At 42.9% G+C, this 20,505-nt stretch overlaps 1 protein-coding gene across 4 annotated transcripts in view; it reads left to right on the forward strand.

Moving 5' to 3' along the window:
• CSMD2 (CUB and Sushi multiple domains 2) overlaps positions 1 to 20,505 on the forward strand; it is a 694,802-nt gene that overhangs the window by 647,306 nt on the left and 26,991 nt on the right. For all 4 annotated transcript variants that reach the window (XM_061412621.1, XM_061412618.1, XM_061412619.1 and 1 more), the window contains 2 exons: positions 13,054 to 13,227; positions 18,630 to 18,812. In XM_061412621.1, coding sequence (XP_061268605.1) covers positions 13,054 to 13,227; positions 18,630 to 18,812 — 357 coding nt within the window. The remainder of the gene's footprint in view (positions 1 to 13,053; positions 13,228 to 18,629; positions 18,813 to 20,505) is intronic.

Here is a 20,505-nt window from a genome sequence, read left to right on the forward strand (position 1 = left end):
GAGGCTGACACAACTGAGCATCTAATACGTTGGGTTAGATGCCCCACTGATTCTCAGTCTCTCTCCTGGCTACAGGCTTACTCCCTTTCCTCTCTAATGCTGTCAGCAACCCCTTCAGTCTCCAAGGCTCCCTTCCTTTGGGGGTCCTGGCTGCGTAGTGGAAACCTGTCTCCCATTTTACTGCCTCCTTGATTTTCCAGAAAGACATCACATGAACCCCCTTTTTTAAAGGACTGAAGCAGAAATGCAACAGACCCTGGAGGCAGACAGACCTGGATTTGAATTTTGGCTCTGCCCCTAAACAAGCTGTGTGATTTGAGAGCCTCCGTTTCTTTGTCTATATCAATGATGCTAATGCCTGTTCCATAGGATTATTAGAGAATTAAATGAGAACACCCATTAAAAGTGCCTACTCAGTCGCTGCTCAATAAACAATAACTGCTTTAAAAGATATTGGGGAAAAATACAGGGCCAATATGTAGGGAAAAAAAGGATGAGGGAGGCACTAAGAATCCTGACATCAGGTTGCTAGCCTCACATCCAGAAGAAAAAACAGTTCCTTAGGCCCCTGCTCCCGCATCTTGTTACTAACCATGAGCCCTGGGGGTTGCTCTCTCTCCTGTCTTCCTAACAGCAGAGGTGAAGATGCAGTCCAGAGGGGCTGATGCGTATTGAGTTGGGCCATTCTGCAATCCACCTATCTGTGGTGGCTCATACATACTTTGGCCCCTCAGTCGGAATGACTCCATCTCCTTATGCCCCTGTGCCTCTAGGTATGATAGGAGGCTGGTTCACCTACTCACCTGCCCATAGTTCCCTTGTCTGAGGACCCCACCCTGGCCATGCAGCCCCATTCATGACTGAAAAATCATCTGGGGTTGGAAATGGACCGCCACCTGTGTGCAGCAGTGGCAGCTGAGATTCTTGTATTTGAGAAAACAAATAAAAATAGCCTTTGGAGAAAAGCTTTCACTCTTTCACCATTAAGCCTGATGTTAGCTGTGGGATTTTTGCAAATTTCCTTTATCAGATTGAGGAGATTCCCTTCTACTCCTAATTTGTTGGACAGTTTTCCCATGAAAGGCTGTTGGAATTTTTTAAATGATTTTTCTACATCTATTGAGATGATCATGTGGTGCTTTTTCCCCCTCATTCTATTAGTATGGTGTATTACATTGATTGATTTTCATGTGTTGAACAACTCTTGTGTTCTTCGAACAAATCACATTTGGTCACGGTAAAATTCATTTTAATGTGCTACTGGATTTGGTTTGCTAGTATTTTTGTTGAGGATTTTTGCAACTGAATTCGTAAGGAATATTGGTCTGTAGTTTTCTTTCCTTATGATATCTTTGGCTTTGGTATCAGGGCAATGCTGACCTCATGGAATGAGTTGGCAATTTTCCCTTTTCCTCTATTTTTAGGAATAGTTTCAGAACTATTCCTGGTATTATTTCTTCTTCAAAATTTTCATAGAATTCATCAGTAAAATCATCTGGCCCTGGACTATTCTTTGTTAAAAGTTTTTTGTTATTGACTGATTCTATTTATTTGATATAATTCTTTTCAGATATTCCATTTCTTCTTGAGTTGGTTTTGGCAGTTTGTGTGTTTCTAGAAATTTTTCCATTTTGTTTAGTTTATCTAATTTATTGGTATATAACCATTCATATTCATCATATTCTCCTATGATGCTTTTTGTTTTTGTAAATTCAGTTGGTAGTAACATCTCCACTTTCATTCCGGATTTTAGAATTTGATTCTTCTCCCATCGCTGTATCTCTCTTTCTCTCTCTCTCTCTCTCCCCCTCCCTCTCTGTCACTTTCTCTCTCATACATATACACACACATCAGACTAGACACATTTGTCAATTTTCTTGATCTTGTCAAAGGACCAACTTTTGATTTTGTTTATTTTCTCTATTGTTTCTCTATTTTGTTGCTCTTTGCATTAGCCTTTTTAATTTCTTTTCTTCTATTTGCTTTGGGTATATTTTGCTCTCTTTTTCTAGTTTATCAGAGGGGAAGTTTAGATTTTTCTTCTTTTTAATGTAGGCATTTACAATTATAAATTTCCCTCCAAGCACTGTTTCACTGTGTCTCCTAAGTTTTGGTATGCTATTTTTTCATTTTTTTTCACCTCAAAGTATTTTTTAATCACTCCCCTGATTTATTCTTTGACTTACTGATTATTTAGGAGAGTGTTGTTTAATTTCCATATACCCGTGAATTTTTCACATTTCCTTCTTTTGTTGATTTCTTGTTTCATAGCATTTTGCTTACAGAATGCACTTGATATGATTTCAGTCTTTTAAAGTTTATGGAGATTTATTTTATGGATTAACATATGGTCTACCCTAAATAGATGAGGCTTCCCTCATAGCTCAGCTGGTAAAGAATCCGCCTGTAATGCAGGAGACCTGGGTTCAATCCCTGGGTTGGGAAGGTCTCCTGGAGAAGGGAAAGGCTACCCACTCCAGTATTCCGGCCTGGAGAATTCCACGGACTGTATAGTCCATGGGGTCACAAAGAGTCGGACACGACTGGGCGACTTGCACTTTCACTTTCTTCTAGATAACGTTTCGTGTGCACTTGAGAAGAGTGTTTATTCTTCTCCTGTTGGGCAGAGTGCCCTGCAGATGATGGTTAGGTCTAGTTGGTTTATAGTATATTCTGGTTGTTCTAACCGTGATTTAAAGTGGGGTGTTGGGAACTCCTGCTGTTATTGCTGATTTGTCTGTTTCTCCCTTTAGTTCTGTTAGTTTCTGCTTCAGATATTTTGGGGCTATGTTATTAGATGCATATATGTTTATAGTTGTGTATCCTCTTGATAAAATGTCTTTTTATACTATAGAATGTTCTTCTTGTGCCTAGTCACAGTTTTTGTCTTAAAGGCTACTATGTTAGAAATTAGGATAACCACTCCAGTTATGTTTTGGTTATTATATCCATAATATATCTTTTTGCCACCTTTTTATTCTCAGTCTGTTTGTGTCATCGGCTCTGAAGTGCATCATTTGTAGACAGAATATACTTGAATCATGTTTTTTTTCCACTTTGCTAATATCTGCCTTTCACATGTTTAATCCACATTTAATGTGGTGATTGATAAGGTAGGTTTTATATATTCCATTTTGCTATTTGTTTCCTATGTATCATGTCTTTTTTATTGGTCCTCTATTCTCTTGCTGGCTTCTTTTGCATTAAATAGATTTTTTTAGTGTACCATTTTAAATGATTGTTGTTTCTTTGACTGTGTATGTTTTTTAAATTATTTGGACTCCGGGAGTTGGTGATGGACAGGGAGGCCTGGTATGCTGCGATTCATGGGGTCACAGAGAGTCGGACACGACTGAGAGACTGAACTGAACTGAACTGAATAGTTACTCTGGAAATTACAATTAACATCTTAACTTATAGAAGCATCAGTTCAGTTCAGTTCAGTCACTCAGTCGTGTCCGACTCTCTGTGACCCCATGAATCGCAGCACGCCAGGCCTCCCTGTCCATCACCATCTCCCGGAGTTCACTCAGACTCACATCCATCGAGTCGGTGATGCCATCCAGCCATCTCATCCTCTGTCGTCCCCTTCTCCTCCTGCCCCCAATCCCTCCCAGCATCAGGGTCTTTTCCAGTGAGTCAGTTCTTCGCATGAGGTGCAAAGTATAGCAGCATAGTTTGGATTAATACCAACTGAATTTCAATTGTACACAAAAACATTGTCCTTATATAGCTCCATTACCTCTATATCCTTTGTGTTGTTATTGTTATACAAATTACATCTTTATACATTGTATGCTTATCAACAAAGGTTTCCAGTTATTGCTTTATGCAGTTTCTCAAGCAGGAAGAAAATAGAGTTACAGACAAAAAGTATGCTTATGCTATACTGTGTATTTACTTGTGTGGTTACCTTTTCCAGTGTTCTTTATTTCTTCACATGGCTTCAAGTTCTTTCATTTCAAGCCTAAAAGACTTCCTTTAGAATTTCTTTATCATTTAGAATTTCTTTCTAGGTTTGCTACTGACACAGTCTCTCAGTTTGTGTTTTTCTGGAAATATTTTAAATTCCCTTTCATGTCTGAATGATAGTTTTGCTGGATATAGAGTTCATGGTTGAAAGTCTTTTCTTTCATCACTGTAAATAGGTCAGATTATTGGTATATGGGGGGTGGGGTGCTGAAACTCCAATACTTTGACCACCTGATGTGAAGAATGGACTCATTTGAAAAGACCCTGATGCTGGGAAAGATTGAAGGTGGGAGGAGAAGGGGACAAGAGAGGATGAGGTGGTTGGATGGCATCACTGACTCAATGGACATGAGTTTGGGTAAATTCTGAGAGTTGGTGATGGACAGGAAGGCCTGGCGTGCTACAGTCCATGGGGTCTCAAAGACTCAGACACGACTGAGCGACTGAACTGAACTGAATTGATGGGTTTTAAATCTACCATCTTATTTTATGTTTTCTGTTTGTTCTACCTATTAGTTTATTTTTATTTCTTTATTTTATTTTTAAAACCCACAATGTGTTGTTGTTGTTCTCTGCAGTTATTGTTCCCTTAGATTTGCTCACGTATTTGTCACTTTCTTTGCTCTTCATTCCCCTTCTCATATCTTCACCTTCCATATGAGATTATTTTCCTGCAGTTTGAAGACCGTCTTTTAGAATTTTATGTAGTGAAGATCTGCTGTTAGCAAACATTCTCAGTTTTTGTGATACATTTATTTGTCTCATTTCTTAAGATATTTTTGATAGGTTTAGAAATTCAAGTTGGCAGTTATTTTTTTTTTAGCCCACTAAAGGAGAAGGCAATGGCACCCCACTCCAGTGTTCTTGTCTGGAAAATCCCATGGATGCAGGAGCCTGGTAGGCTGCAGTCCATGGGGTCGTGAAGTCAGACACGACTGAACGACTTAACTTTCACCTTCACTTTTCACTTTCATGCATTGGAGAAGGAAATGGCAACCCACTCCAGTGTTCTTGCCTGGAGAATCCCAGGGATGGGGGAGCCTGGTGGGCTGCCGTCTATGGGGTCGCACAGAGTCGGACACAACTGAAGCGACTTAGCAGCAGCAGCAAAGGAATTTAATATCTTCTGACCTCTTTTGTTGCTGTTGAAAAACCAGCTGCCAGTCATTCACTCCTTTGTAAAGTCTTTCTCTGTCTTTGGTGTTTGGAATTCTTCCTGTTTATTAAATGGGAAGTTTACTGGATCACAGGTCTAGGCTGACACGTTTTCTCTTGGCACTATTGCCGACTTTCATTTTTAGTGATAAGTCTTCTGAAGTCTAAATTATTTTAGGTAGTCCATTTTTTTCTCCCTCACTGACTTCAAGCTTCTCTCTCTTTTGCTGGCATTCTGAATTTTCCTGCATTATGTTTAAATATTTTGTTTCCCATTCTTAAGATTCGTTAGACTTCCTGGATTTTTCTGCTATCTGGGGAATTCTTAGCTACTATTTCAGTAGACATTGTCTCCCGCTTCATTCTCCTCCTTTACTATTTCTGAACCCCAGCATTAGATCTTCTTGTGCTTTTCTCTTTGTCCTTGAAATTCTCATTCATATTTTCCATCTCTGATAAATTACTCAAGGTCTGTTTTTACCATTCAGTGATTATCTTTTTAGCTAGGTCTAAGCTGAGGTTTAACTGAGTTCCCATTTCCAATTATTTATTTTGCATTTGAGAAATACATGCATTATTTGTTTTTTCACATTTGCTTACTTATCTCCATAGTGTATTTTTCCTATATTAACTTGTTCCTTTTTCATATTTAACACATTAAGTGTACTTATTATATATTCTATATCTGATACTTCCAATATCATTATCTTTTCAAGTCTGATTCTGCTATTGTCATTTCTGCTGATTCTCACTCTTGGTGACTTGTTTCTCATTGTTTTATTATGTTTACATTGTGATCTTTTCACTGATCTTAATCTGTGGGAATCAGGAACCAGGGTCTCAGTCTGACAGAAGCCAAAGTCTAAAAACCAGCTAGGCGTGATCTCTCAAAAGAAAAATGGCTAATGCCCAGAAGTTGCTGATATATATATATATATATATATATATATATATATATATATATATATTTTATTACAGAAAGCCAGTGGTCCCTTCTTTTTCTTGTTGGGATTTACAAGGTGCTAAACTGGCACTAATGGTAAAGAACCTGCCTGTCAATGCAGGAGATGCAAGAGACATGGGTTTAATCCCTGGGTTGGGAAGATCCCCTGGAGGAGGACGTGACAATCCACTTCAGTATTCTTGCCTGGAGAATCCCATGGACAGAGGAGCCTGGCAGTCTATAGTCCATGGGGCCACAAAGAGTCAGAATGACTGAAGCAGCTTAGCATGCATAAATAGCACGCAAACTCTACTTACACTAATTAGTAAGCCCGCCACATTATATTAAGGACACGGAAACCAAGGGACAGACTGTTCTTTTTGGAGCAGGTGCAGGCTTTTCCAAGGCAGGCCCCGTTCAAAGACAACCATGTGTATTACTTAGTCTAAATATGAACTTCAGCAAGATTCCCAGTAAAGGGATATACTAGCATCAGAACCTAATTAGGCTATTCAATTGATGAGAGGAAATCTAGACGTTTTCCCTGTGATTTGGTGCTGTTCAGTCGTTCAGCCGTGTCTGACTCTTTGTGATCCCATGGACTATAGCATGCCAGGCTTCCCTGTCCTTCACCGTCTCCTGGAGCTTGCTGATTTTGTAAGACTATTTCAAAAACACAAGCCCTGAGGAACTTCCACTGACTGTAAGGCTCTAGATCCCAGGTGACTCCCAGTAAAACCATTTTCACTGATGTCTCATGGTCATCATAACGTTTTTTAGTGGACTAATTGCATTTCTACTCTTAGCGACCCCATGGACTGCAGCCTACCAGGCTTCTCTGTCCATGGGATTTTCCAGGCAAGAGTACTGGAGTGGGGTGCCATTGCCTTCTCCTAGAAGATCCAATTATCTGTGAATAGGGTTGTGGCAAATTATGGAGGACTATACATATCCCCTAGTCAACCTGTTCCTTCCAGGTGACAGCAAACTGCTTTAATTGGTGTGGATATGCAGGTACCAAGCAAAATGCATGATCCGGGTCTATGTTATATGCTGTTTCCCTGATAAAATGCTTTAGAAAAAGTGGAAGCTCTGGAGGTGGCTGGCCATTCATACAACTTTCATTCTTAGGGTTTAAGAACCAGTGTGGGGGATCCTTTTCATTTTGCCGTGGGACTCAGCACAGTCCACACCCACGCATGAACGGCTGGTTTGTACTATTGCTTTTTGCTTAATTGCAACTTTGTATTTTATCAATCCCTTGTTATTCTGTGTAATGCAGGGAAATCTGCTATTATTAGGAGTGATAAATATCTATCTTGCCTATTTTTATATACACATTTAAGCTTAATACATAGTAAGCAGCTAAAGAGCCACTGCAGAAACTGGAATGATCCAAAGAGACCCCATTTGGACATGGCATGAATATGGAAAACATTAATTTTTTTATATTGACAAACTGAGAAATGCAGCAATATCTATTCCCCTTGTCTTTGTTCTTCACCTCTTAGGTTTTTGTGCAAACATACATTGAATGAAAGTCATTTCTCTTTACTGTTATCATCATATGTCCTTTTCTTTTTTTTCTTATCCACAACAGCCACATCGTACTGGCATTAATTTTTCTTTTCTCCAAGCATTATTATTGTTCACTTCTTCCTCCTTTAAATGAACAAATCGTGGGAAAGGAATAAAACCATAGAGTATACTCTAGTTGCTAATTTTACAGACATTCAACTAGCCTAGATCAAGCCAGTAACAAAGAAAAAATAAGTTTAGGCACTGTATATGGTTTTTCAGAGATTATTCAATATTACCATAATTTGACACTATCCTCAAATTCCCCAAAGAAACATTTTAAAACCAAACAAGAACATCATAAAAATCAATCAGTTGCAATTACAGAAATCATTATGGATAGCCAATATAAATGTGTACATATGTACACCAATAGACATGAACAGAAATGTTCTTATCAGCATTATTCATAAAAGTACAAAACTAGAAATAACCCAAACATCCATCAATAAGAAATAGCTGGTGAAATGTGATATATATCTCCATAGCACTGTGACAGTCAACCTTGAAGATGTTCCCAATGCCCCCCACCTCCTGGTATTCATACCTTTATGTAGCGTATTCCTAACTTGTCCCAGGGTTAGTCTGTGTGAGGTGGTGTGATTTACAAAGCTAGGTTATAAAATACATGCCATCTCCACCTGGCTTTCCTGGATCAGCCACTCTGGGGGAAGCCAGTCGGGCCTTCAGATGAATGCAGTCATCACTCTGGCTATAACCTCAGGGGGATTCTGAGTCAGAACCACCTGCTAAGCCTCTCCCAAATTCCTGACCCATATCATCAAAATAGATGTTTATTGTTATCTAGGCTTTGGGGCAGTTTGTTACACAGCAAAGGATAACGAACACACATGGTGTACTATATAGCAGAGATCAGCAAATGTTGGCTCCTGGGACAAATCTAGCCTATGTCCTATTTTTGTATGCCCTTGAGCTTAGGAGGGTTTTAAAATATTTTTTAAAATATTGTACCAAAAAAACCAGACAAACAAACAAAAGAATATGCAACAGAGACCTAAAATGATTACTGTCTGGACCCTTAAATAAAACGTTTGCCAATCCCTGATACATAGCAATGATAATGAACTGTTGCTACAGAAGAGCACAGACAAATATCACAGGCATAATGTTAAGTGAAAAGAGCTGGTGCAGCAGAATATATACTATAAGATTTCATTTAAATAAAATTCAAGAACAGGCAAACTAATTAATGATGTACAAAGCGAAGAGAGCAGTTTAATGTGAGGAGGGAAGAAAAGAGGTAGGAATAGGGACGGGGCAAGGTGGGGCTTCTGAGGTCCTGGTGGGGGCTTTTCTCAATCTTGGCAGTAGCTACATGAGTGTGTTCACTTTGTGACACTTCATTAAGCTCTGTACTTACAGTTATTGTGTTTTTGTATATCCATTTAAAAAAGAATTTATTTGAAATGTCATTAGAGAGTTTAAATTGGGCAATTTTAAAATCCAAACATTTCTAATAAAGTCACAGAATCATTTAAATTATAATCAGGGATTCCATTCCTGCCACAAGGAGAGAATTCACTGGTAGTCTCAAAACAGCACTGCAGAAGGGAGTCGATTATAGTGCTTAAGACTGTGGCCTCTGGAATCAACCTGCCAGGTTTTAAGAACTAATTCTACCACTGATGAGGTTTATGACCTTCAGTAAGTTACTTTGCCTTACTAGGCCTCATTTGTGTCATCAGGAAGGTGGAGATAAAAAATAAATAAAAACGGTACCTACTTCATAAGGTTGTCTTAAGGAACAGATGGTATAAACCTTGAAACTCACTGAATCAGTTATCTATTACTATGTAATAAGCCATCTCAAAACTTATAATAGCATTTGTTTTTGTTGTCTCACAATTGTAAAGGTCAGGAATTTAGGCGAGGCTTAGCAATCTCATTAGTCTGGGTTCTCCAGAGAAAAAGAACCAATAACCAATAGGATATATATATATATTTTTTTAACGTGTATTTTATAGATATGTAGTAAGATTTATATCTATCATAGATATAGTTATATAAGATTTATATCTATTTATCTGTGTCTAGATATAAAGAAACCATGAGCTATCTACATATCTATTTCTAAATATATATATGTAATATATATTATAATCATATGAGCCAATTTCTTATAGACATAGATACAGATAAAAATATATAGATATATGATAAGGAATCGGCTTGTACAAATGTGAAGGCTGTGAAACCCCCAGATCTGCACTGGGCAAGCTGTGGATGCAAGAGAGCAGATGGCATAGTTCCAGTCTGGTTTGAAGGCCTGAGAAGTTAGGTGGAGCCAATGATGTAAATTCCCATCCAAGTCTGAGTCCAAAGGCAGGAGAATATTGACATTCCAGACTGAAGACAGAGGCAGAGAGATTTCTCTTTCTCCACCCTTTTGTTCTATTCAGGCATTCAAGAGACTGAATGAGGCCCACCCACATTGAGGAGGGCAATTTGCCTTATTCAGTCTACCAATTCAATGTTAATCTCATTCAGAAACCTCACAGATACTCCCAGAATAATGTTGGACCAAGTATCTGGGCATCCTGTGGCCTACTCAAGTTGACACATACAGTGAACCATCACTGCAGAGCTGGCTCACTGTGCCCACTGTGGTTTAGTTAGGACTGGAGGGTCCACAGTGACCCCACCAACCTGACTCATTGGAAAAGCCCCTGATGCTGGGAAAGACTGAGGGCAGGAGGAGAAGGGAATGACAGAGGATGAGATGGTTGGATGGCATCACCGACTCAATGGACATTAGTTTGTTTGTGCAAACTCCAGGAGACAATGAAGGACAAGGAAGCCTGGCGTGCTGTAGTCCATGGGGTTGCAGAGAGTCGGACACGACTGAGCAACTGAATGACAACAGCTTGTTGGAGGACTTGCTGCTGACTCTTCTCCAAGGGGCATCTCTCCAGCAGGCTGACTTGATCTTCGTTACTTGGAGGCTGAATTCCTAGAGAAAAAGAAGTTAAAATATCTCTTAAGCCAGAGTTCAGAATTCCTAAAACCTCATGCCACTACATTCTGTTGATGAGAGCAAGTCACAGGCCAGCCCAGATTCAAGGAAGGGGGAAATAAGAGACCCTGCCTCTGGGAGTGGGAGGAGTGGCAGGCCTGGGCTAAGATGCAGAGAATTGAGGGGGGCCGTGTTCACAGGCGGTCAGCCCTTTGGCCACCACAGTACATATCCTTCCCCTTTACATACCAGACCCCAAGGTTTAGTCCGTCCAAACCACTACCATCTCTTCTTGAACTACTGCAACAGCCCCCTCTTTCTCGCCCTGCCCTAGAATATTCTCCACACAGTTGCCAGGATGATCTTGTTAAAACGTAAGTCAGATCGTATCACTCCAGGAGGGGTCCCATCGTGCTTGTAATAAAGCCCAAAATCTATGCCATGATGTGGCTCCAAGCAGCCTCTCCACCCATATCACTTCTGTTCTTTCCTTGTTCGTTCTGTTCCAGCAACCCTGGCTTTCCTGCTGTTCTTCAGACACCCCAGGCTCATCCTCTGGGCTTTTCTACTAGATGTCCCTTCCCGCAGAACACTCTTCCCCAGATCTCACATGGCTGGTCTTTTCACTCAGACAGTGCACTGCTCAGATATCACCTCCTCAGGGAGATCTTCCCTGACCACCCTACTCATAAACAGTTCCCTCATCCCACTGAGCATCCTTTTGCTCATGCAGCTTTATTTTCCTTCATAGCAACCCCAAGTATTTTCTTATTCATGGTCTTTCTTCCCCACAGGGCTTCCCTGGTAGCTCAGACAGGAAAGACTCTGCCTGCAATGCAGGAGACCCAGGTTCAATCCCTAGATCAGAAAGATCCCCTGGAAAACCGAATGGCTACCCACTCCAATATTTCTGCCTGGAGAATTCCATGGACAGAGGAGCCTGGCGGGCTGCAGTCTGTGGGGTCGCATACAGTCAGACACGACTGAAAAACTAACACTTTCTTTCACTTCCCCACTAGACATCAACTCCATGAGCGCTTGGACTTTGTTCTCGCAGACACATAAAGAGGCGCCTCGCAAATAACAGGCACACAATACATATGTGTTGAGTAAATGAAAGCGTCTGGGATCAACCCGTGGGAAAACAACAGGAAGGCAACCCCAGCAATATTGACAGCATTGTCCTGCCCTGGCCCATCCACCTCAACACTCTAGCCTCATAACTAGTGTCCACTTATAGTTTGCTGTCTCAGAAAAGAGAACTCACAACTAAAGAGGACAAGTTAGAGACAGCTGTCGTGGGCAGTTGTAAGATGCAGTTAGAAAGGACTGCAACTGCCCTTATTCTGGACCCTGTGGCCAGTCCCAACAGTCCCAGGATGAGAGCTCACCCATTCGCTTTGTTTTTAATTATTTTTTTATTGGAGTGTAGTTGATTTACAATGTTGTGTTACTTTAAGTGTACAGCAGAGTGAATCAGCCATGTATATATGCATGTATCCATTCTCTTCTAGACTCCATTACCATATAGGTCATTACAGAGCACCAAACAGAGTTCCCTGTGCTATTCAGCAGGCTCTTACTAGTGATCTATTTTATATATAGTAATGGAGATCAGCCCTGGGATTTCTTTGGAAGGAATGATGCTCAAGCTGAAACTCCAGTACTTTGGCCACCTCATGCGAAGAGTTGACTCATTGGAAAAGATCCTGATGCTGGGAGGGATTGGGGGCAGGAGGAGAAGGGGACGCCAGAGGATGAGATGGCTGGATGGCATCACTGACTCGATGGACGTGAGTCTGAGTGAACTCCGGGAGTTGGTGATGGACAGGGAGGCCTGCTGTGCTGCAATTCATGGGGTCGCAAAGAGTCAGACACAACTGAGTGACTGAACTGAACTGAACTGAATGTGTACATGCCAATCTCCCAACTTATGCCCTCCCCCAATTTCCCCCTTGGTAACCATACATTTGTTTTCTATATCTGTGATGAAATTCCTGTTTTGTAAATAGGTTCATTGGTATCATTCTTTAGATTCCACTTAAAGGCAGTATGATAAGCCATTTGTCTTTCTCAGTCTGACTGTGTATACTATATGTCCCACCTTTCTGCCAGAGACATCTTAGTATGCACAAGAGGCGAGGAAGAGAAGAAATGGGTATTACTGTGTCCCTACCATGTGCTGATTGGTTTCGTTCACATTATCTCATTCAGCTCTTAAAACAACAGACATTGCTCTTCAGTTCACAGATATGGAAACTGGACAGTGAGGTGGGAAGTCAGTGTTTGCTGATACTGGGTGGGTGAGCCAGCAGGAGGTTTGCTTTGGTAGACACCTCAGCTTCTTATCGTCTTGAAAAGCCTAGCGTGTGTCCTGTGAGGATGATCCATCCCGGTGCAGAGTTGCTGAGATGTCTACTCTTCCCCACAGTGGTGTCCTGTGGCCATCCAGGCTCCCCGCCCCATTCCCAGATGTCCGGGGACAGCTATACAGTGGGGGCAGTCGTGCGTTACAGCTGCACCGGCAAGCGGACCCTTGTGGGAAACGCCACCCGCATGTGTGGGCTGGACGGACACTGGACTGGCTCCCTCCCCCACTGCTCAGGTAAGGGGCTGGTGTGGGGGAGGGGTTCCAATGGAACACGTGGCTGGTGGGAGGCGGGGCAGCTCCGAGGTGAGAGTGAAACAGACGGAGGGGAGGGAAGCAGAGCTTTTGGACCTTCATCCCATCCCTCCCAGGCAGAGAGCACAGCTGAACTGCACAGCTGAACTGAAATAAACTGAACCCATCCCTCCCAGGCAGAGAGCAGGGCTCTCAGAGGTCCCAACAGGACTTCAGCCCTTGGTGGTTCAAGCCCAGCTTCATGCCCTTAGACTCTGGCCAAGCCGAGATAGCCAAGAGATTGCAGAATCAATGAAGATGTGGTTTCTGAGGTCACCCATGGCCACCATGGGTGGTCATGGGTGGTCACCATGGTCACCATGGCCAGATTTCTCTCCAGACTCATTACCATGAGGTCCCAGGAACAGTCCAAGCCTTCCTGTTGTTGGCTCAGGTCCAAACCCACTCTGGTGTTCTCTCCTTCCCTGTGTGGGACTCCTGGACCCCAGCCTACTTCCCTTTCTGTATCATCACTTCTTCTGTTTGTTCTGTGTCCCTCCTGGCCCACTGAATACAGTTCTCCTCTTCAGCTTTAACACACCAGTCCCCAGACTTTTCCTATGAATGAATTTATTTTCTTGTTAATCTCTGTGGGGACATGGAGAGAGGTCATCAACACAGCAAATGTAGGGAATTGACAGAGCTCCCAAGTCCATATTTCCAGATACTCATCTGTAATGTCATAAAAGAACAAAAATATTTGAAATTGAATTTTCCTACTAATGACGGAAACCACCAAGGCAAAAAACCAGCACTCCACAGCTTTCTCTTCTTTGGGGTGAGCTTGCCTGGCCTCAAGAAGGGATCTCACATAGGATGTCGCCCCCAAGAGGGCAACTGTTCATGTGGCTTGACGCTTCTCAAGAAGCCCACCTTGGCATTGAAATTAACCCCTACCCCTTCCCATCTCGAGATGCCCTCGAGACATAAGGATCCTGTTGTTCAGTTGCTAAGTCATGTCAGATTGTTTGTGACCCAATGGACTGCAGCATTCCAGGCTTCCCTGTCCTTCACTATCTCCTGCTTAAACTCATGTCCATTGAGTCAATGATGCCATCCAACCATCTCATCCTCTGTCATCCCATTCTCCTCCTGCCCTCAATCTTTCCCAGCATCAGAGTCTTTTCCAATGAGTCAGCTCTTTGCATTAGGTGGCCAAAGTATAGGAACTTCAGCTTCAGCATCAGAGCTTCCAGTGAATTTCAGGGTTCATTTCTTTTAGGATTGACTGGTGACCTCCTTCTAATATAGACGGCTTCTCCTTGAAGTGGGACCTCACCCATAAGACATGCGTCTGCTCCTGCAGTTTGAGATTCCCAGATGAGCCTATCTTCCAAAATTTAGGGCACTGCCAGCATATTTTGTTGTTCAGTCGCTCAGTCGTGTCCGATTCTTTGCAACCCCATGAACTGCAGCATGCCAGGCTTCCCTGTCCTTCACCATCTCCCAGAGCTTGCTCAAACTCATGTCCATTGAGTTGATGATACCATCCAACCATCTCATCCTCTGTCATCCCCTTTTCCTCCTGCCTTCAATCTTTCCCAGCATCAGGGTCTTTTCCAATGAGTCAGCTCTTCACATCAGGTGGCCAAAGTATTGAAGCTTCAGCATCAGTCCTTCCAAAGAATACTCAGGGTTGATTTCCTTTAGGGTTGACTGGTTGGATCTCCTTGCAGTCCAAGGGACTCTCAAGAGTCTTCTCCCACACCACAGTTCAAAAGCATCAATTCTTCTGCTTTCAGCCTTCTTTATGGTCCAACTCTCACATCCATACATGACTACTGGAAAAACCATAGTTTTGACTATATGGACCTTTGTTGGCAAAGTAATGTCTCTACTTTTTAATATGCTTTTCTTCCAAGGAGCAAGGATCTTTTAGTTTCATGGCTGCAGTCACCATTGGCCGTGATTTTGGAGCCCAAGAAAGAAAGTCTGTCACTGTTTCCATTGTTTCACCATCTATTTGCCATGAAATGATGGGACCAGAATACCCCCCAGATATTAGTTAGGTCTCCTAAGAAAGGAGAAATTCCTGAAGCACTGGGAATTTGTTTCAAAGGATTGTGGGCTGCCCAGGACAATCCCAGACACATCCCTCTGTTACGACCCAAGACTTTGGCCTCTCACCCTTATTAATCTCATTAATTGCCCAGTTCATGAACTGGCAAGACTATGTAGGACCCACTGGGACTCCCTTAGCCAGTTAGCCAGGCCCCAGACTTCTGTGTGTTTGGACCTCTGTTGGAAGTGTCTTGGGAGGCTGGCATGGGGAAGTCAAGGATCATGTATATTGAGGCCTCCTGAGTTATCCACAGAGAAAACTCCAGGAGGAAGAAATGCTCCAAAAAGGAAAGGCATACATTTTGCATCCAAATACCCAACCAAACATGCATTTGCCCCAGTCCCTTTGGTGTTTTGCATAAAGCTCCTCCCTCTAGACAGTTTTACAGGACACAAGGCTAATGGTGTTCTTAGGGTCTATATTATCTATTTAGGGATCTTTGCTCTCCATGGGAAAAGGAAGTACGAGGCAGGGGAAGAAGAAACCAGAAAGCCTTCAGCATCTCCTACTTACTAGCATATGTAACTAACCACAGTTAAGTCTCCTGACCCAAAGCACAGAATCCAAAGTCCTTTCTCCTAATTTGTAATTATCCTTCTCTGAAGTTGTGTTTGCAAAGGCTGGGAAATGACCTTATAGAAATATAACAAAAATAATTCTTGTCAAAGCTACATCACTGAGCTTTAAAACCTCTGAAAAGCCTTGTCAACCCTGAGATTTCATAATTTTTTGACTTCCTAAGTCCTCATCCTGCATGTGGAAGAAGAGACTTTTCCTTGGTCACATCACAGGTCAAGGGGACACTGGAAACAGGCTGACACTTGGGGACATGAAAAAGTAAGAAGCAAGAAAGGAACCTTCAGAAAACATGAACCCCACTCATTGGGGAATGTGTTTCATGAAGCTGTTTGATGTCTGATCCTGAACATTCTGAAGAACAGTTTGCAATCTCCATTTCCCATGTCTTCCTCAAGGATGACAGACTCTTAGGAGACCAGAATCACAGACAGACCTTTCCTGGAGACCTCTGAGGACAGGATTAGAAGTTATTCTATAAGTACTGAGGCTGAGGAATGAATGAATCTTAAATACCTTAGATAAGAAAGTGAGAGATGACAAGAATAGGTGATAAGGAAGTAACGCTAGATGTGCCCTAGTGAGCAGACTGTAGTTCTTCCAGTCCTGAAACTTACAGATACCTTTTGCAGCAGCATCTCCTGCCAGTCCTAAACACACACACACACACATTCAGAAGTTCCAAGGTCAAAATTTTGAGCCTCATTCAGTTCAGTCAGTGCACCCAGATGATGCAAAACAGAAGTCGTAAGTCTCTGGGCCATCAAGGACTTGCCGAGATTCCTGGCATCTGAGACACACTGCAGGAAGTTAACTGCCCGTCTCTGCAGCGTCATCATCTTGCTGATGTACCTCTTCAGTAAAGAGTCAACAGTTGCCTCCTGCCCCCATAGTGCAGTATTCTATGCCAGACTTCCTTATATTGTTGAAACAGAGGCTGAACACTTCAGAGGAGGCTGTTCTGTCAGATGATGCCCAGGACTGGAGAATCCACCCTGGGCCTGTTGTACATAGTGCTGGCTCCAGCTGAGGCCAGCTAGCCAGTGGGGGAGTCAGAGCGATTCACTGTCAGGATTGCCTTCAAGCGGACCCGGTACAGCCTGTTGCATGAACTACATCTGGAAAATGTCAAAAGATAAGAAAACCTGGCCAAATATGAGGGGCTCTCTTTTCTCATATTTTTGAAAGGCTGAGTGAATCCCCCTTCCTTGGTAGGCAGTAGAATGGGGAACATGGGGTTATGAGAATACTTATATTCTGAAACTAGACTAGGAAAGGAAATAATCCCAAAACTGAGAGGCACATACATCAACAGTAGATGACGAGGTACATGGCTTAAGCATTTATTTATACCAACTAACCAAATGTGGTCTTTGCAGTTGTTCTTTAGTCACTAAGTCATGTCTAACTCATTGCAACCCTGTGGACTGTAACCCACCAGGCTCCTCCGGATTTCCCAGGCAAGAATACTGGAATGGATTGCCATTCTTTTCTCTAGGGGATCTTCCTGACCAAGAAGTTGAACCCACGTCTCCTGCATTGACAAGCGGATTCTTTACCGCTGAGCCACCAGGGAAGCCCCAAACTGGTCATTCAGATGTTTCTTTGATGCCTACATATGTGGATTCATGAGGAGATACACTCCACATCACTTGGAAACTATCTTCTCATGCAGTTGCCATTTAGCTCTCAATTTTCTTTCTCCTTCCTCAAGCTCACCATGACCAAGTCTGATCTAGTGGTGTCTCCCATGAATCTCCGCATCCTGAGATGCGCTGGCTCCCACAGATAGTAGATAGCTTTATCTCCTGTTCTCTACCTTCCTTCATCTCTTGGGTCTTTAAAACTCTCTTGGGTGGGTTTGCACAAGATCACAAATCAGGTAAATGCAGAAATGTGGCAGGAGGCAGAGGGCAAAGAAAGAATGAAATGAGAGATCGAAAATGTTTAATCCAGAGCTCACCTGCAGAAATGTGGCAGGAGGCAGAGGGCAAAGAAAGAATGAAATGACAGATCGAAAATGTTTAATCCAGAGCATAATCTGTGAATAAGAAAGCCTCAGGTAAAGGCCCAGGATCGAAATTCAAGCTTGACTATTGAGCAACAACTCTGCTCGAAGTTTGAACTTTATTCTCTCGGCAGTGGGAAGCCAGAGGAGGTGTTTCCACAGGAGAGAACAAAAATCAAATAGTTGTGGTTGTTCATTGTTAAGATTTAAAGAGAAAGTGAGGATGGATTAGAGGGAGAGTTTAAGAGAAGGGGATATTAGTTACAAGGTTCCTGCAGTAAAGTTCAGGCAAGAGATGTTGAGCATCTGAGCTAAGACAGTGGGACAGGGAATGGAGAGGGTACCGGATCAGCAGATGGTGGAGAAGAGGTGAAGGGGAGAAGGTCAGCTTGGACCACACTGGCGCCAGCCAAGAATGGAGGCAGGACTTCTGCCACAAAGGCTTCCCTCTGCCTTCTTTCCCCCCGTGTGGTTCGGGCCCCAGGGCCTCAAGCGTGACCTCAGATCTATGTGTCATTTGGCCACTGAGTACTCAGACAGGAGCCTGCTCCGGTGACTCAGGCACACACACGGTTTCACTGCCCTCTTTCTTAGGGCGCACTGCTTCCCCATAACAGAGCTCCAACATCTTTCTCCCACTCTGCCACTCTCTTTCCTTCCCTGCTAAAAGCAATGGGGTTTTTTGGTTCTGGTCCATAGGAGCCAGCATAGGAGTCTGTGGTGACCCTGGCATCCCAGCCCACGGCATCCGTCTGGGGGACAGCTTTGCCCCGGGCAGCCTAATGCGCTTCAGCTGTGAAGCTGGCCACGTGCTCCGAGGGTCATCAGAGCGAACTTGTCAAGCCAACGGCTCGTGGAGCGGCGTGCAGCCTGAGTGTGGAGGTAATGTATGTGACCATTCTGCTTCTCCCCTTTGCCTGCCCCAAGGTCTTCCCCTGTTTTCCTACTCCCTACTGCCTGCCCTCACCCACACAGATAAAATCAAAGGCTCCATTTAAACCCTTAGCCAGGTGGAGAGTGGACATCAACAGAGAGTTCACGTTCATCTCATTAGTAATCCAAGGGCAAACATATTCCCCACCCTAACCTCAGAAGGGAAGATACCAAGATAAACCAAGTTTTGCAGATTTGTTCACTTGTTTCCATATAGCTTCATTCAACAACCATGTGCCAAATGATACTAGAGACACAATGGTAGCCGAGCCAGACACACCTTCCCCTCTGGAGCTTACAGTTTAAGATTAAACAAACATCCAAAGTGCCAAAAAAAAATACAAAATCCAATTTTACAAATCACTTTAAAAGTAATATAAGCCCTTAATGATGGTTCCTGGGATGGCCTCAGTGGGGGAAGAGGAAAGACACACTATACAGTCATCATCTAGCAAGGGGGAAGTGGGAATGGAATAGAGAAACAGAGAAATATATAATTACCAGGCGGCAGCACCAAGGGCTCATTAAGGTAAGAGCCATTAACTTAAAGTGACAGTCAGCCTTAGTCTGGGTTTTTGTTCAAGCACATTTTGCTACATAGTCTCAGACACAGGGTAGGTGAAGCATTACGTGTGATTAGGGTTTTACTAGGTAACCAGTAATTAAGCATAGGTGACTAAGGCATAAAGAAAGTGGCAAGGGAGATAAGGGTAGATACAAAGCAGTGATTGCCACTAGGCTGGGGAAGGAGGGAATAGGTTCATGGTGGAGTAAGAGGCTATGAAAAGGTGACAAGATCATTGGATTATAGGTCCCAATCACCAGGAAACAAATTCCAGAGGGAGTGAGCTAAAGAAATAAACGGCAGTGGTTAGAGGATGGGCTGCATGGACTTGAGATCACAGCATGGTCCTGCAGGGGAGATGCTCTGGCCCATGTTCGGGGACACCTGCCCAGGAAATGACACAGGTGGGGTCAGTGCCCTCTCCCACTTGTCTGTCCAAAGTCCTGCCTTTCTGGGGGTGCAAAGTTAGTTTTTATAGGATTTTATAGGCATGGTAAGAGGCTTAGTAAGCTTGTGGTCATGAGTGTATTGGCAAGGAAAGAATTTACCATATTCTCACATATCCACTGTGACCAGGTTCCCTTTCTTGCCACCCAGACCCCAGGATGGAGTCAGTCACTGTGTCAGGAGAGTTCAGGGAACAGAAAGTAAGTGGCTAAGAGTTTCAGCCTGGAAGCAAGTATTTGTTGAATGACTGTTGTGTGTGTGTGTGTGTGTAACATGTACACAACTCTTACTGACTTCCCTTGATAAGCTCCCAGTTACCTTTCAAGGTTCTACTCAAATTCTTATCTCCAGCCGCAGTAAGCCACTCACTTCTTAGTGCTTTTTTCCTTCAAGTGTAGCACTTGTCACATCATATTTTAATTCATCTGTTTATAGGTAGGTTCTTAAGATAGACTGGGCTCCTCAAAGGCAGGGGTCATGGCTCGGTCATCACTGCATTTCTGGTACCTAGGGAGCACAAATACTTGTTGAGTGGATGGGTATTAGGGCCTATCTGATCTACAAAATGATTCTTGTCATTTGGGGATAATTTTGGGACTTTGGGACCATGTAAATGTCATAAATACTTAC

This window comes from Bos javanicus, chromosome 3 (assembly GCF_032452875.1).
Source record: "Bos javanicus breed banteng chromosome 3, ARS-OSU_banteng_1.0, whole genome shotgun sequence".
Taxonomy (NCBI): domain Eukaryota; kingdom Metazoa; phylum Chordata; class Mammalia; order Artiodactyla; family Bovidae; genus Bos; species Bos javanicus.